Below are 16,564 nucleotides of genomic sequence, written 5' to 3' on the forward strand. Positions count from 1 at the left end.
GAAGGAATACTCTGTTACCAGGAAACTTGGAGGAATTTTGGATTCTGGTGTTAAACTTCAAGAATCGAGGTTGCTCAGAGAGCTCTGTGAGGTCATTTGCAGGGGAATGTCATAGATCCTTTTACGTAATTTTTAGAAAACCTTCCTTAACCTTTCAAAGCAGCGGGAACTTGATATGTGCTGCTGAGCACAGCCCCAAGAGGAACTTCCGTGGGGACATTATAGCTAACTTTTCAGCGAGGGTCAGAATCCCCATGGGTGGCCCACGGAGGGCTGAGCTCATGATTCTTACCCTGGGAGAACTGTGCGTAGTGGACACAAAGGCCACACTGTCACATTTTCCCTGCAGGGAAAGGAGGACAAAAGAAGGGGTGTGCCCGCGTGTGATATGTATGCATGTGTGTATGCGGAGGCAGTGGGGGACAGCTTGTCCATGAGCTGGTTTATTCTGTAAGACTCGAACCTCCTGTTTGTTCTTCTGATGGAGCTAGTCGGAAACCGTGCCCTCTGATTCGGTAGGGGCTGAATCCTGACAAAGGGTTCACCAGCACTTGCCCTTCAGGAGACGAGTGTGCAGGGCCAGCCCCGGCTGAGTGAAGCCCTTGATGGAGACCGGGCTCAGCCAGACGGGGGCCCGTTGGCTGGAGTCTGAAAGCCTGGCACTCGTATCCAGAGATGAATGGCCTGGCCGGGTCCGACTGGAGACTCACATCTCGTATCTCTACTGTTACAGTGTAGGTTCAGGAGGGGCTCTGGCCTTTCACTTGGGCTCACTGTGCCACGAGAGCTGACAGCTCCCGGGTGTGTCTCACAGAGCTAGCTTAGGAGGGCAGCCAGCGCGGCATCTCTCCTGCACCCAGGTAGGAAAATCTGACCCTAAGAGTGGGCAAGAGAAAGGAAGGTAAACAGATGCTCCTATTGACGTTAAAATACCATATTTTTATGCTATTGCTTCAAAGATATTTAGAGAGATTTTGTAGTTTGGGTTTTGGGTTTGTTTTTTTTTTTTTTGGTGATTTAATCATTCTATAGAGTAAATATCTATAAAATTCCAATTAAATGGTGTCTAAAATTTAAAGCAGCAGTCTATAGGCAAAGCGCCAACATTTCTTTTTTTAAAAGATATTTATGATACCATATAGCATTTAAAAATCAACCAGAAACTAGGCTTGATTCTGTTTAATATTTTATATGATTGGACATCTTAAATCAAAAATGTTTCTATTTTATAGCATTTCTGTGTTTATTCAAAACCATAATTCTACTGTGATGTTAATGGAATGACTTTATACCGCTTTAATTGTGTTGGTTTAAGTGCTAATGACCACATTTCAGATTAAAGTAGTATTTTGCTGATAGAGGTAAACACAGATAATGAAAAATGAAAGAATAGCTAATTTTACTGATTGTAAAGTGTTTATTTCAAGGAAAAAAATGTTCTTTTTCTTAGGGCTGTGGAAAAAAGTAATTTTTTCAAGAGTTTAAGATAGTTTTCTGAGATCAGAACTCGTGCCTATGGAAATTTTGGAGCAGCCTAAGCTACCTTTTAGCTTGATATGTGTGCTAGAAAAATTTCATTATTATGTTTTGTGATATGTAATAAATTCAGGGTGCTGTGTTTAAGCTTCATTTCAGTTCAAGTTTGGGAACCTCTTTTTCCCTCTTTCCCAGACATGGCAGACGACCTACTCCTGACACCCCACTTCGGGCTCCCCCCCCCACCAGCAGACACCCCACCCCTCTCACCCCCTCAGCAGACACTGCACTCCTGGCACCACCACTCCCACCCACTGCAGACACCCTACCCACCTCTGCTACCACCCCTCTGCACCGCCTCCCCCCGCCCCTGCCACCCCATCCTTCCCCAGATCCCGTGTGAAAGATTCAGGTCAATCCCTGACTCTTAGAAGATGTGTTTCTTTTTGCGTGGAGCGAGCAAAACATAATCATGATTTCTAAACCTCTGCTTTCGTGTCAAGGAAGTGTGATGCTTTTTATCCGCCTCTGATGTCTCTTTAATAAATATGTTGTCATTCTTTGTCCTCAGAAGGGGCCTCTTGAGCTGCCTCTCAGTTTTCTCCATGATTTATGTTGCAAACAAATTCTATGTCCTGTGTCTGTTCACCGCACTCTCCTGATCTTGTATACCATTGGAGACCTGCTGGAGACCGTTTTTGTTTTTCTTACGCAATTATGTTATATGTGTATTTCAGTGAAATGTCAACCCGCCAACAGAGGATGATGTTAAAAATTATCCAAATAAATAGTTTTCTATTTCTTTTAATCAGACCTAGTCCAAATTGTTGAATGACAGTGAATAGGATTATGTGGGTTTGTTTTTTGTTTTGTTTTGTTTTGTTTTTTCCCCAAACTCAGGGGTATTCCAAGCCCTTGGTGCCTCATGACATGGGTTCATACACATAATTTACCTGGGGACATTGACTTAGTGCTTTGTCATCTATGTTTATCTTATAGACACAGCAGCAGGTGTCTCAAAACTGGTCTTTCATTGGGAGCCTCAGACCTGTGGCCAGCCTTTCCTCCCAGTGATCCAAAGCCAGATAATGAAACCCTGGCTTAGCTAATCTTCTCTTGATGGTTGTGCTCTGGAAAACACTGAATGAATGAACTGCAGGCTATTGGACACCGCGGGGCTGGACCTTGCTGCACAGACCCGCAGCTCTGTGTGAAAGAGCTCTCCCCCACTGGACATTAGTGTTGTTTCCTTCTCGGTGTTTACAAGAGAAGGACAAGTAGGTCCACGTCCAAGCGAGATGATTCCCCTGGCTCATATGTACAGTCTTGGGCATCCTGAGAGAGGGAAAGCGTGTGTGTGTGTGTGTGTGTGTGTGTGTGTGTGTAGGTGCGCACCTACATGAGTGTGTATGTGTATGCTTGTGCACGTGCAGCTCGTGCCTGTGGTCAGAGGGACGGGAAAGTAAGGTAGCCTACTGACCATACCCTGAACTATTCTGGATTTGGTGGCAGGACATGTGTGTCTTTCCTCAACAAGACCATTCCTAGCCAGGAACCTGAGAGTTGTGAATCCAGGCAGCTCTTGCATACCCACAATTCATGAAATGGAAAGACACCCCCTGCCCCGCCCCGGCACCTGCTCCTCTATTCAAAGAATAGACCTAGTCTGGTATACTGTTTTTAACAGCATTGTCTCCTGTGGAGGAAGGAACCTCTTAGGAAGTTCCTGTAGGAGTTCACTTTCTAAATGACCATCACCACCACTGGCATCTGCAGACCACCAGTTGTGAGCATTCCCACACCAGGGGGGGCCAGCCCTGTGGGACCTGGCCAGACCACGGCCACCATCCCCACTCTCCCTGCCCCTCCCCACTCCCCACTGCTGGGGATTGTGAAGGAAGGGCTGGGACGTGATCCCCTCCCCTGACGCCTGCCTCCAGGCCCAGCTGTCCCCTGCATCTTGGTGATGGAGTGTGAACTACACATCAGCTCTGTGCAGCCGGGGTTCAGATAGCCTCCGCTGTGGCTGCCCAGGTGCAGAAGGACTGCCCGCGAATGGGAGGGTCCTGCCCAGATTTAGGACGAGGGGCTTAAGCCTGGTGGCAGGGAGGAAATACCTCTTTCAGGTGCCAGTCTTTTTGTGGAAAAGGGTAAAGTGGCTGTCGTGTCCCTATCAGTCTTTAAGTCAGCATGCTATTTTTCTTCAAGCTGATGGTCAGAACAGAACTGTCTCAGAGCCGGCAACTCCACCTCGGCCTGTGTAGCAGAAGCCTCTCTGATGTCTCCCCAACAAAGCTGGGGACAACGGGAGGGCTTCTCCCAGGCCCTGTTCTGGTGGAACCTGGGGCCCCGTGTAAATAAGGCCAACGGTGAGGGTCGCAGGCAAAGGACTCTGTGAGCGAGGGGATGGGAGGGGTCATCCCGCACAGCCTCCAGAGGCTGGTGAGCCCTTTCCAGTGTGCTGTGGTCTTCAAGAAGATGATCCAGCTGTTGGCAAGTTGTTGGCCTGACCCCGGGTTCCAGGCCAGGGCACCACGGATGGCCATGGTGGCTGGCGCTGCACAGCGGCCTGGGTCTGTGTGCGTGTCGACCCATTCCGTCATGGTCCTGAATGTGCTGGTGATTGCAGTGTGTGCTGTCACGCCCTCGTTCCCATGGCTTTTTTGCAGAACGGGTGGCCCTGCTGGCTGCTTGGTCTCCTTGCCCCTTCACACTTGTACTTAGGTCATGGCGAGTGAGTCCTGGCCACCTTCCCCATAGAGTGGCCCAGGTTGTGCTCCTGGCCCCCTCTAGGGCTCTGTCAGAGGACTCTGCAGGCCCTCCTTCTGTAGACTGTCATTTAGATATGGTCATGTGCTCTTGGCCACGGCAGACACTGCCCCCTGCAAGCTGGGTTACATGAGAAGGAGGTGACTGGGTCGGAGCCTCAAGTCTAGGACCGTCTGGAACTCCTGACCATACCCTTCAACCCTGGGGCTTCGAGGACCCTTCGGTTACATTCACACGAGTAGTCACTCCTGTGGGTTGCCCTTTGGAGAAAGCTTCCCTTGCCAGAGCTGAACCAGGCAGGAACAGAGCCAGGACCCAGGCCGGGCCCAGCACACCCACATTGTCTAATCCGTTTTGCCATTTTTGTTGATCTAGGCAGGATTAAGGACACTGCATGACATTGGGCCAGAAATCCGGCGTGCTATATCATGTGATTTGCAAGATGACGAGCCGGAGGAAACAAAACGAGAAGAAGAAGAAGATGTATTCAAAGTAATTATTCCACGCCTAGCTACACACTGGCCACTTGGAGATAGCAGGGCAGGACTTCACTTTGGGGAGTCGGTGATCCACAAAAGAACCTGGAGAATGCACGCCAGCCCCCGGGCCTAGAGGGGCTCATGGACCATGCTTTCCCCACAGCAGACCTTCGGCACCTCCTCTAGGGCCAGGCCTGCTTCCGTCCTGAGCTGGCCACTCTGTCCCATGCTGGCAGCTTCAGAGGAGCCTGGCCACAGCCGCTTGGCCAGTGTGGCTGAGCTTCCTGGGTCCTGCTAGCAGCTGCCTGCCTGTGTGATCCCCTTCTTCCCTGGGCCGGCCCTCAGCCCCCCCAGCCCAGAGAGCATGCCTTCTGTCCAGCCTCAACTGCTGGGGGCTGCCAGCCAGCGCTGCTGGCTATAAGTCCCCTCCACCTGGAGCGACGGGAAGAGCACACTTGTGTGACCGCCAAGAGCTTGCTCCCCAGCTCAGGGATCGGGAAGCTTCCTCATTTCAGGGGGGCCAGCTGCCACACAGACACATCGGCCTGATCTGTGAGACACTCAGATTGCTTTACAGGGATCCTACGGAGCTTACCTAGAGTTTGTGTTTCGTGTAGAAAAAAATTACCTAACAAAGCTAGCCTGCATCAAATACTTGTTAAATTACCTGGTGTTGTCTCCCATTATTTTGCAGAGAAATGGTGCCCTGCTTGGAAACCATGTCAATCATGTTAATAGTGATAGGAGAGACCCCCTTCAGCAGACCAATACCACCCACCGTCCCCTGCATGTCCAAAGGCCTTCAGTTCCACCTGCAAGTGATACTGAGAGACCGCTGTTTCCTCCAGCAGGAAATTCGGGGTGTCATAGCCATCATAACCATAATTCCGTAGGAAAGCAAGCTCCCAGCTCAACAAATGCCAATCTCAATAATGCCAATATGTCCAAAGCTGTCCCTGGAAAGCGGCCCAGCATTGGGAACCTTGAGCATATGTCTGAAAATGGGCATCACTCCTCCCACAAGCATGATCGGGAGCCTCAAAGAAGGTCCAGTGTTAAAAGGTAACCTTTAAAGTGTGTTTGCACATGGTGATACAGCGTCTGCCCCAGGCGCTGCTTTCTCCCCTGTGCCCTGGCACACATGGGAGATGCGCAGGGGGCCTAGGCACTCGAACCTCTGAGTGCCGGGAGCCAGTGATGAACCCAAAGGATAAAGGGCCACCAGCCATCCTGTATCCTGCCAAAGGTGTTGGCCTTTAAGACAGCATCAGTTGCTGTAAACTCTACCTTCCCAGTGGTGACCACATACCTTGGGACAGGGGCTGGCATCCATTGTAAAGGGCCAGAGGGTAAATACTTTAAGCTTTGGGCACCATACAGGCTCCACTGAAGCACCTGAGCCCTGCTGTTGTAGAGGGAAAGCTGTCATAGACGCTGTGTAGGCACGTGAGTGTGTCTGTGTCCCAAGAAAACTTTATGGACACTGCAGTGTGAACTTCCCAAGGTCACATGCAATGAAGTATTTTCTTCCTTTGATTTTTTTTTTTTTCTTTGCAGTCCTTTTAGAGTGTAAGAACTGTTGGTAGCTCGTGGACCCTATATGGTCTGTAAACCGTAGTTTGCTGACCTCTGCACTAGGAACTAGCCTGATAATCTGCATTTCAAATTTCACTGGCAGTGTTTAATCTTTATCTTCTCCCTCCCTCCCTCCCGTGTTATGCCTTTCCTGGATAGAACCCGCTATTATGAAACTTACATTAGGTATGTGCTCATCACCTGTGTCTGTGCATTGCATGCTCTGTGTTGTGAGTGTAACCCGCGGGCCTCTCAGTGCTGAGGACTGAGAACTCCCCTGGAGGTGACAGCCTGATAGGATAGTGGAGCTTGGGCTGTGGACTCCAGAGGCAGAGGGGTTGCTTTTCCTTCCTTCCTTCCGCTCCCCTCCCTTCCGCTCCTTCCCCCCACCCCTTTCTCTCATTTTTTACGATTTCATTATTTTATTTTAGAGAGAAAGAGCATGCGCCGGCCGGGGGAGAGGGAGAGAAGCTCAAGCAGATTCTTTGTTGAGCACAGAGCCCAGCTCAGGGCTCTGCCTCACGACCCTGAGGTCATGACTTGAGCGGAAACCAAGAGTCAGATGCTCAACCAGCTGTGCCACCCAGGCGCCCCAGTAGTTGATTCTTTCTAAGCAAAGGAGCTTTTCGGTCCCTCTGTGCATAGGCTGTGTCATCCTCCAAGGACTGGTGTTTACACGCTCATGTGCCCATGGGCTCGCCCCTGCACGCCTCGTGACCTCCATGTAGGGGGAGTCCACGGCACACTTCTGGGCACCTGGCCCGGGAGGCTGGCCCTGCCTGCTGCTGGCAGGGTTCAAGCCTCTTGTGGGGGCTTCCTAAAAGTGTGACCCCAACCTCCTGAAGACTGGAGACCGGGTCTTCTCCTTTGTCTCCCATGTAGCCCTCCACATTCGTGCACTGAGTCCTGCTGTGTGTTTGCTGGACCAGGTTGAATTGTCAGTGAGACAATCATTTTGTTGGGGACGGAGAGGCTGGGTCTCTTGATTTAATTATAGCAAGTGTAGTCAGCTGCTCAGCAGCAACTTGAGAGAATGAAGAACTTGGAGGGAACACAGTCCTCTCTCTTGGGAGAGAGTCGATGTGACAGAGCCTGGCTGGTTTTCCTGAGGACTGAGGCCAGGATGGCGGCTTTCAGGGAGCGAGTAGGACAGTCTTGCCGTGTTGGCAGGGCTGTCTTTGAAAACCTGGCAGGTGTCACCCTTGTGAGTCTCCCCAGGGACACTATCCCAAAGTCCCGTCGCATCTCCTGGGTCAGAGTTAGTGGGAGACTGGTCAGAGAGCCTCTTTGTTCTGGACCCTGAAGTCACATGGGCCAGAGAAGGAAGGAGCAGGGATCAGAGTAGCTGGCCTGGGAGCCCAGTGTCTTCTCCCCGTGACTGCTGATTGCTGCAGGCCTCTAGGTCCATTTCCTTATTCTGTTCTCCAAATGACACCCACTCTTTTGGCTCCATGGCCACTGGGCACAGTGGTTTGGCATGGGCACTGTGCAATTTACTGACAGAGCGACCCCCTCCCAGCACACGCACATGGTCACACAGTGCTGCCGCCAGGGGCCTAACAGTCCAGCCCCAGGTACACCAGGGAGGAGCCAGGGGCTCATGGGGCAGGGGTGCTAGCCACGCACTCAGGCCCAGCTGGGTGCTCAGGTCCTTGGGCCTTCTCTCACCACTGCAGGTCTGACTCGGGGGATGAGCAGTTCCCCACTATCTGCCGGGAAGATCCGGAGATCTGTGGCTACTTCAGGGACTCCCACTGCCTGGAAGAGCAGGAGTATTTCAGCGGTGAGGAGGGCTATGAGGATGCTGGCTCACCAACCGGGAGCAGGTGAGCGGCTCTGCGGCTCAGGCTGACATCAGGAGGACCGGCGGTCTCCTGCCCCTCGTACTCTGCAGCAGGAGCCTGCCGATACCACACCTGGACTGCCTCAGAGGCAGGCAGAGTGGGGGCTGCCTTTTCAGACCAGCTTCTCCCAAAGCTCCGAATCTTCTGTGAAGCTGAGGACTGACTGCCTGGCTCTCAGCCAGTCCAGGGTGTCTGAAAGCTGGGGAGGGGACTGTGACCATGGGTGTGTCTGAGCTAAGAGGACTTGTTAACAAAGGTCTCATGTGCCCCTTACCCTTTCTCCTGGCCTTTTTGACCCCCAGGCAAAACTACAGCTACTACAGCCGATACCCTGGCGGCAGCTGGGACTTTGAGCGGCCCCGAGGCTACCATCACCCCCAAGGCTTCTTGGAGGACGAGGACTCACCCATTTGCTATGATTCCCGGAGATCTCCAAGGAGACGCCTACTACCTCCCACCCCGACATGTGAGGCCAGATTTTTTGTTTTGGGTGAAGCCTCCCAGAGAACAGTGTGACAGGTGTGGTCTCACTGCACTAGGGACAGTCTGTCTGCAAGACCAGCAAGACCAGATGGGGTTGGAGACCCCATCAGTATCGGCTTTCCCTTCTGTCTCATCCGTGTCCCACGTGCTTGAGCTCAAACCACTTCGGCACCGTTCTTAACTCTCTGAGCACAGAGGAGGGAAGCATGTGGTCCCAAATGTGCCCAGTACATGCCCTCCGATGAGGGACTTTTTGTGCACATTATCATTGCCTTGGAGCCTGGGGTTCATCACGTCGGGTAGGCGCGATGTGCAGCGTGGGGTTGTCGGGCCTTCTCTGCGGACCGGGTAACTGACCCTCAGAGGGCAGAAGTGAGCAGCCCCTGTGCAGAGCTGGACCTGAGCCCAGGCCTGTCCCACCAACACCCCCCCAACCGCACCTCTGAGGGGCCCCCCTCCCCCACCCCCCATCTTCGCCGTGTGTCAGCCAGTACCCTTCCTCATGGAGCAGGTTTTGGGTCAGTGCCCCGATCCTGGGGCTGGAGGAGTCCCATCCTGCTGAGAAAAGGCAGGGGGCCAGTTGTCCCCCACCTGGTTTTCTTATGCAGGTGGCCTAAGTAGGACTGCAGGAAGTGTAGCTCACCCCCCAGTGAGGGGCTTGGGTCTGGGTAAGAAATGAAGCTGTGGCCCCTGCCTGCTTCTGGCCAGGCAGGTGGATTTTGCACTTGGGGGCATTTTGGTGATGGTTAAAAGATACCTATTCCTGGTGTTTCTGAGGAATGAAGCATATTTTTGAGCAGGACTCTAATCAGTAACCAGAAATAGCCAAGCCACATTGTCTCTGAGTCGTCTGACTCCATGTGCCGTAACCAGTCCAGCTGGGTGGTGCCTGGGGCCCTCTTCTCTCTCCTATGGTCACAGACACGCTGGAGAGTCTCACCAGACCCATTTCCACAGTTAATATTTAACTCTGCAGCCCCAAACACATGCTGCTGAAGAGAGCAATTCTGAGCTCCCAAAATACTAGGTGAAGCATGCAGGTGAGCCCAGCAGAGGCCCCTCGTCCGTGGAGTGCCCTGTCCTCCCTGGACCCTCCCTATGTCCCCTGTGGTGGCCACATTAATGCCCACCATTCGGGGCACCACTGAGCGAAGTGAGGAACCAGAGTGGGCCAGAGCAGATGCCCTCTGTATTTGTAAGGGCAAGTCAACAAAACGTATTTTATTTGCTTTGCTGCCCATCACTTCAGACCTCGGGCGGGGGAAGGTGAAGTGTTCCGCCTGTGTTTTTAGCAATGGTGGGATTATCTCCTCTGTCAGAATAGGTTGTGCACAGCCGGTGAGATGATGGGTGTATCCACAGACTGATTTTCAAAACAACGGCACTACCCGAATGAGAGAGATGGTGGTTTCCTCTGTGGGCTCCGAGCTGGCCCGCTGCCCCTAGGAGGGTCGTGGAGGGTATGCCGATGGGAGAGGCCCGGCAGTCTCATGAGGACAGCAGCTGTTGTGCAGCTGTGTCCTGCTGAGGTGGGACACCAAGGCAAAGGCAGCCCAGCACGCCTCCCAGGGGACACCTTAAGCCTGCCTGGCTGGGGCTGCCTGTCTCTTCTACCTGCACTGGGCAGGGCCAGCCAAGGGCTCAGCCTAGTCTTCTCACACTTTTAGATTAGATCTCTCCCAGAACCTGGTTCCTGCCACTTCCTGTGATCCCCAGGAAGCCTGGGAGGCTTGCCCCGGCACCTTTCCAGTATAGGAATTGGGGGTGTGGGGTTTTGCTGGGGCATGAGAAATGCCTGGGATCTTAGGAACAGGGCTGAAGAGCCCTTGCTCCTGCCTTGCAAACTGTCAGGCCCCCACGTATGTCTGTAGGGCCAGCACCCTTGAGGGTGGACCTGTTTCCAGGGGACCTCTGGCCTGTGCTTGGGGGCCCAGAATTCAGACTGACCTCCTGGGCCCTGTGTCCCATTAAGCCACAAACTTGGGATCTCTTGTCATTGCTCAGGCTGTGCATGAGCCTCCATTTCGAGGCACTTCTAATGGTGCTCTTTTCTGGTTTTGCCTTCGGTGCTACAGAAGCTGGGGCTTCCCCAAAGAAGGATTTTGCTTCTAACCTAGTTGAGCTGATAGCAAGTCACTCCCCTTAAAGCAGGTATAAGCATGGGAGCACCAGCAAGATGCCAGGCACCACAGAAACACTTGGGATACCTGCAGGGAGAGAAGAGGGCAGCAGCAGGTGTTCCCAGGAGTCGAGAACAACACTGTGTTCTTGACCTGAAATGCTGTGTTCCCCACAGTGTGTGTACTGGGCCGGGGCATCCAGTCAGAAGAGCTGCCCTCCAGAGCCTTGAGCTCCGCCTCATGAGAACAGGCCCCAGGTTTACAAGAATCCAGCTTGCCCTTAACTAAAAACGTCCCTCAGTGAGGCAGCTTCTCCATCCTCCCAAAGTTCTGAGACCTTACCCGCTAATGCTTTTCCTTGGACATATGGTTTGCTTCCTCTGGGGCCCCCAGCTGAGTGTCCAGGGGCCACCCTGAGCCCCGGGGGCCCTACAGAATGCCGGTTTCACAGCCACAGCTGTGCTTTGCTTCTCAGCCCACCGGAGATCCTCCTTCAACTTCGAGTGCCTGCGGCGGCAGAGCAGCCAGGAGGAAGTCCCGCCGTCCCCCGCCGTGCCCCGCCGCACAGCCCTGCCTCTGCACCTGATGCAGCAACAGGTGAGCCGGCCCACCTGGCCTGGACCCCACAGGCTTGGGGGCAGCCGGTGCAGCGGCCGCCCTTGGGACACCCCCCTCCCGGCTGCTAGTAGCAGGAGGGAAGAAAAGAGCCTTCACAGACACTCCAGTTTAGTCCAAATCGACGTGGTCACGAGCCCCATTTCGCAGATGAGCAAATATCAGGGGGAGGGCTGGTGACATGCCTGAGCTCCACAGGAGGTGCGTGACCAGTTGACCTAGGAGCCCAAGGCTGCCAGCTTCCAAAGCTGGGCCCTGGCCGTGGTGCACACTGTGTTCTCTCCAGGGCCTGGTACAGTCTCTGATGCATGGAGTGGTGCCCGCTTGCCTGGTCCTGAACCGTCAGTGCTGCCCTTTATTTGCTCAGAGACGTTCTTCCTTCATTAAGACACATCTGTAGAGACCTTTGCAGGCAGGGTGCTGGCATCGTGGGTGGGCGAGCCTCCAACCCTGCCCTCAAGGGGAGAGTGTGGTCCAGGGAGAACGACCCGGCCACAGTGAGGCAGCTGGACAGGAGGGAGCCCGGGGCCTAGAGAGGTGGTGGGGCTGCAGCCCTTTCACCAGGGCTTTGCTTCAAAGGCAAGAATAAGGCACTTTTTCTTTCTGCAAAAGAGCATGTCAGAGATGTGGGCCACTGCGTCCGTGTGTCAGGGGCCGGAGGGCATGGGGGGAGCCCCAGCCGTGAGCGTGCAGAGCCGGCCCCTGCCCGGCTCGCTTAGCGCCAGCGTCCTGAGCGCGTGAGCACTAGCTTCCATTTCAGGTGTTCTCTGTTCAGGTCTCTCCGCCAACTTCTTTCTTGTCTGCATCAGTTTTTATGTTACTTTTTATTCATGTCCTGCTTTGTTGTGGAAGGACAAAGCATGGGAAGGCCCAGCCATCAAATGCCATGAACCAAGTAGGCCTGGACGTCTCGGGGGACACGTGCGTGCGAACACCCCTCCCTCTGCTGTTGCACCCCCCACCCAGGGCCAGATCCCTGTGTGCACTGCCTCCCTTGGGTGGCTGTGGCTTCTGGTTGTGGCCCTCCATGCAGAGAGGGAGCGCCGAGGTGGCTTCCCGGGGGCAACTGGAGGCAGGGGAAGCAGAGCTACAGAGCAGCCTGGGTACTGGCTGGTGTGGTGAACTGCACTGGAGCGGAGAGAACGGTGTTGCTTCTGAGGGCTGGGAATAACTCGTTTGCCCCACAGGTCCTTCTGTGTTTAAACCGAGAGCGACCTGGGTGGTGTGTTCATGCAGCCCAGGGAGAATGTCTTCTCTGATTCTCCACTGCTTGGCCACAATTTCATGAATTAGCAGCTGATGCCTCCTTAGGAACAGGCATGAGAAGTTCATTATGGATTCGGGGAAATGGAAAACAGTCTGCCAGGAAGCCAGATTTTACTACCTGTGTCCTTTTCACATCCTTGTCTTTTATCCGCGGCCACCCCAGTGCAGCAGTGCCTCCTGCTTGCTGTGCCTGGGGAGCCCTCGGGCCCGCCCCTGAGGATCTCTGGCCCCGCCTCCTCTCTTCTCTCCCCAGATCATGGCAGTTGCAGGCCTGGATTCCAGTAAAGCCCAGAAGTACTCGCCAAGCCACTCAACCCGGTCATGGGCCACCCCCCCGGCGACCCCTCCATACCGGGACTGGACGCCGTGCTATGCACCCCTGATCCAGGTGGAGCGACCGGAGGCCCTGGACCAGGTCAACGGCAGCCTGCCATCCCTGCACCGGAGCTCATGGTACACGGACGAGCCTGGCATCTCGTACCGAACATTCACACCAGCCAGCCTGACCGTCCCCAGCAGCTTCCGCAACAAGAACAGTGACAAGCAGAGGAGTGCAGACAGCCTGGTGGAGGCGGTGAGTATGCCACGGACAGGCAGGCTCCAGGGCACAGAAGAGGGGGGCAGGCCAGTGCCGTGGCGGTTCTGGGGATGGGGTGAGGCTTAGGAGTCAAGCTGGGTCCCTCTCCCTCTGGGTCACGCCCATTCCTCGGAAGCAAAGATGGTACGTATAGCATGAGTGTAAGAATACCACCACTGCCCGTTCTAATGGAGCTGGACCTAGGATGACAGGTGCCAGGCTTGCAGATAGCCCTACCTCCTACTGAAACCTTTTCCCTAGTGGGGCTCCCTCTCGTTGGGCGATACGTAGTGTTCGAATTCCATGACTTTCCAAGCCATTCACATTTAACTGTCACATGTGAGGTCTAGCAAACAGGACTGGCAGAGTCCCCAGAGCGCATCCTGTGGTTAGTGCCTGAGGGGGCTCCTCTGTCATTTTCCCGGCAGAGCCTTATAAAGCATTCATGCCATCAATCCTCTATCCCGCACAGGTCTTGATATCTGAAGGCTTAGGACGGTATGCAAGGGACCCAAAATTTGTATCAGCAACAAAACACGAAATAGCCGATGCCTGTGACCTGACCATTGATGAGATGGAGAGTGCAGCCAGCAACCTGCTCAACGGGACTGTGCATCCCCGGGCTAACGGGGGCATGGGCCCTGTCTCCCACCGGCAGGACTATGAGCTCCAGGACTTTGGGCCAGGCTACAGTGATGAAGAGCCCGACCCCGGAAGAGATGAGGAGGACCTGGCAGATGAAATGATCTGCATTACCACCCTGTAGCCCCCAGGGAGGGGCAGACTGGCTCTGGCCTCAGGTGGGACGCCGGAGGGCCAGGGAAAAAGTGCCTCGTAGTTAGGAAAGGTTAGGCACTAGTGTGGAGTCTGTATTCAATTAGACTTTTGTACAAGTGATGTCATGCCTCATGGAAGCCATAAACCTGGTAGGGGATAGCCGTGTACCCATGCCCAGCCCCAGCTGTGGGAAGCAACAGATTGAGCCCTCCAGGGGAGGACCCGTGAGGAGGTGGGATAAGCCCTGCCCACTTTTCCAGCACGCCCCTGGGGCTTTCACCTGTGCCCACCCACCAGCTGGCACAGTGGGGAAGGTCAAGGTGATGACGATCACCACACCTGTGTCATTACCTCAGCCATCGGTCTAGCATATCAGACATTCACTGGGCCCAGCATATCCATTTTTAAACCCTTTCCCCCCAAATACACTGCTTCCTGGTTTCTGTTTAGCTGTTTGGAAATACAGTGTGTGAATCAGGACCTACCTACCAGCCGTCATCTGGAGAGGGGAGCAGGACCTTATACACAAGGTTTTCTGTTATGTGACCCCAGTTTACAAGAGAGTGTCACTCAGTCAGTTTCTGACTGTCAGCTCAAGGGCAACTGTAAACTGGAATAATCATGCACTCGCAACCAGGTAAACTTAGATACGCTAGTTTGTTTAAAAATTATAGATTACTGTACATGACTTGTAATATACTATAATTTGTATTTGTAAAGAGATGGTCTATATTTTGTAATTATTGTACCGTATTTGAACTGCAGCAATATCCATGGGTCCTAATAATTGTAGTTCCCCACTGAAATTTAGAAATTATTAGCATTTTTACTTGGGCTGTACAGAAGTAGAAGAAACAGCCAATTCTCATTTATTCCGTGAAAATCTTCTGGGGATGAAATTTTAAGTTCAAAAGAACTCGGGACTATAGAGATTTTTTTCTAAAAATATTTTGAGTCACTCTAAATCTACCTTTACACGAGATATACCAGATGATGATTTACAGCCTTTGCTTTGGGCAGGAGTTCCGGGATTTGATAGCGTACCTTTGGTCCACCATGGGTCGCGGCGGTCTTTGACTTTACTGAGCCTCCGATAAGCTCATCCTGTCGGTCGAGCTGGTTACTCTGACCCTTTGGCATTCACAGCAGCACCTCTGCTGCCCCTACAAGACCTCTTTTGCATCTCTGGTGTAGAAATGATGGCACAGGTAGATGGATTTCCTCTGCTCTTGCTCCCTGAGGATCGCTGTTGGTCCTTGTCCTGAACAGGGGTGCTGGGAGGGGGCGCGGAGGGGCAAAGCCATGATCTGCAGGATTAGAACGCTGGGTCTGTCCGGGTCGTATTGTTGCCTTTTTACACAACACTGCTGTACTGTGTGTTCTCCTTGAGGGCTTTTATATGCAACTGAATGAGGGCTGAAGTTTTCATTAGAACGTACTCACACTCCGGTTGTACTGCCTGATGAAAACCCACTTTTGGACCACGAGACCCACCAAGGCTTCCTTTTCTGTTCAAGGAATCATGCCGACTTTGTCAAGTTACCTTGGCAGGGATTCCCTGCGGTCAAAAAAAAAAAAAAAAAAAACAATTATCAGTTTTTGGTTTAAAATTTTTAAATATTACCTAGACAACCTGTTAATATTTTGGGTTTGTTTTTCATTTTTTTTTTTTTTTGTAAATAACAATACTTTGTTATGAAGACCTTACAAACCTCTTCTTAAGACATTCTTACTCCAGATCCAGGCAAAAACACTTCAAGGTTTGTAAATGACTATTTCCTGACGTAAATTTTTTTTAATTAAAATGCAAAATGTTCTTCAGAATAAAACCGTGTAATAATTTTTATCGTATGAGGGAGCGCTCACTGCGAAGAGCCACTGTGGGCCGGTGAGCTCTGCAGAAGGCGGGGGCGGGGGGCAGTCGGTGAGGGCAGTCCTGGGACGGTGTAACTGCTATCCTCACGGCTCCCTCCTTGATGCCCACGGTCACTCAGCACTGGCTACAGAGAGCACTCTTCCTCCTAAAGGGCTAAGCCATCATCCCCATCACCTCTGCTGGGCACTGTTCTCGCTGTGTGGCTTCTCAGCAGCAGCCCTACCGGGATGGGGTTTTCTGGGGCAGGCCGCCATCTCTCCCCATCAGGACTCACAAACTAGCCTGCGGATAGGCTGCACCAGTCCTAATAGGCCTGTGTTAAGTCTGGTCCGACCCCTCATCTACCATGAAATTGTTCTTTGAAAGAAGTTTGAAGTTACCGAACCATGTGGCGGTGGTGGCGTGTACCCTTTGCTTCGGGAAAGTTTTAAGATGCAATGTTTCTTCTTTTCGGCCCCCTCCCCCTAAAAAAGGTCATTTTGTTGTATCCCCAGGAATAGTGGATTTGGTTTTGTGTTTTTCCTACCACAAATGGAAAGGGCAGCTCCGCTTGAACTTCCAACCAGCAGGAACCTCATTAACAGCTTTTTCTCCTATTTCTATCCAGGCAGCTGGGCCAGATGGGGCTTTGTGGCTCTATTCCCACATTTTGGAGCCTGCCAGAGGCCAGGAAGCTTCTCGGTACACAGTGTGGGCTTTACTTGCCT

General features: G+C 52.8%; 2 protein-coding genes across 18 annotated transcripts in view; one reads left to right on the top strand and one right to left on the bottom strand.

The window, feature by feature from the left end:
• CACNA1D (calcium voltage-gated channel subunit alpha1 D) overlaps positions 1 to 15,567 on the top strand; it is a 299,149-nt gene extending 283,582 nt beyond the window's left edge. For 8 of the 15 annotated variants that reach the window (XM_032322272.1, XM_032322306.1, XM_032322264.1 and 5 more), the window contains 8 exons: positions 4,621 to 4,737; positions 5,419 to 5,786; positions 6,459 to 6,485; positions 7,976 to 8,125; positions 8,446 to 8,609; positions 11,222 to 11,343; positions 12,881 to 13,201; positions 13,677 to 15,567. In XM_032322272.1, the coding sequence (XP_032178163.1) occupies positions 4,621 to 4,737; positions 5,419 to 5,786; positions 6,459 to 6,485; positions 7,976 to 8,125; positions 8,446 to 8,609; positions 11,222 to 11,343; positions 12,881 to 13,201; positions 13,677 to 13,970 (1,563 nt within the window). In that variant the 3' untranslated portion in view covers positions 13,971 to 15,567. Of the gene's footprint in view, positions 1 to 4,620; positions 4,738 to 5,418; positions 5,787 to 6,458; positions 6,486 to 7,975; positions 8,126 to 8,445; positions 8,610 to 11,221; positions 11,344 to 12,880; positions 13,202 to 13,676 lie in introns of those variants that run through there. The other 7 variants (XM_032322330.1, XM_032322337.1, XM_032322353.1 and 4 more) reach the window with 3 other exon arrangements.
• The window catches only part of CHDH (choline dehydrogenase), a 38,417-nt gene continuing 36,547 nt past the window's right edge, over positions 14,695 to 16,564 (bottom strand). For 2 of the 3 annotated variants that reach the window (XM_032322478.1, XM_032322484.1), the window contains one exon: positions 14,695 to 15,539. The gene's annotated coding sequence lies outside the window, so the exon portion shown is untranslated. The remainder of the gene's footprint in view (positions 15,540 to 16,564) is intronic. The other variant, XM_032322460.1, reaches the window with a different exon arrangement.

The sequence above is a fragment of the Mustela erminea genome, chromosome 1, assembly GCF_009829155.1.
Source record: "Mustela erminea isolate mMusErm1 chromosome 1, mMusErm1.Pri, whole genome shotgun sequence".
NCBI lineage: Eukaryota > Metazoa > Chordata > Mammalia > Carnivora > Mustelidae > Mustela > Mustela erminea.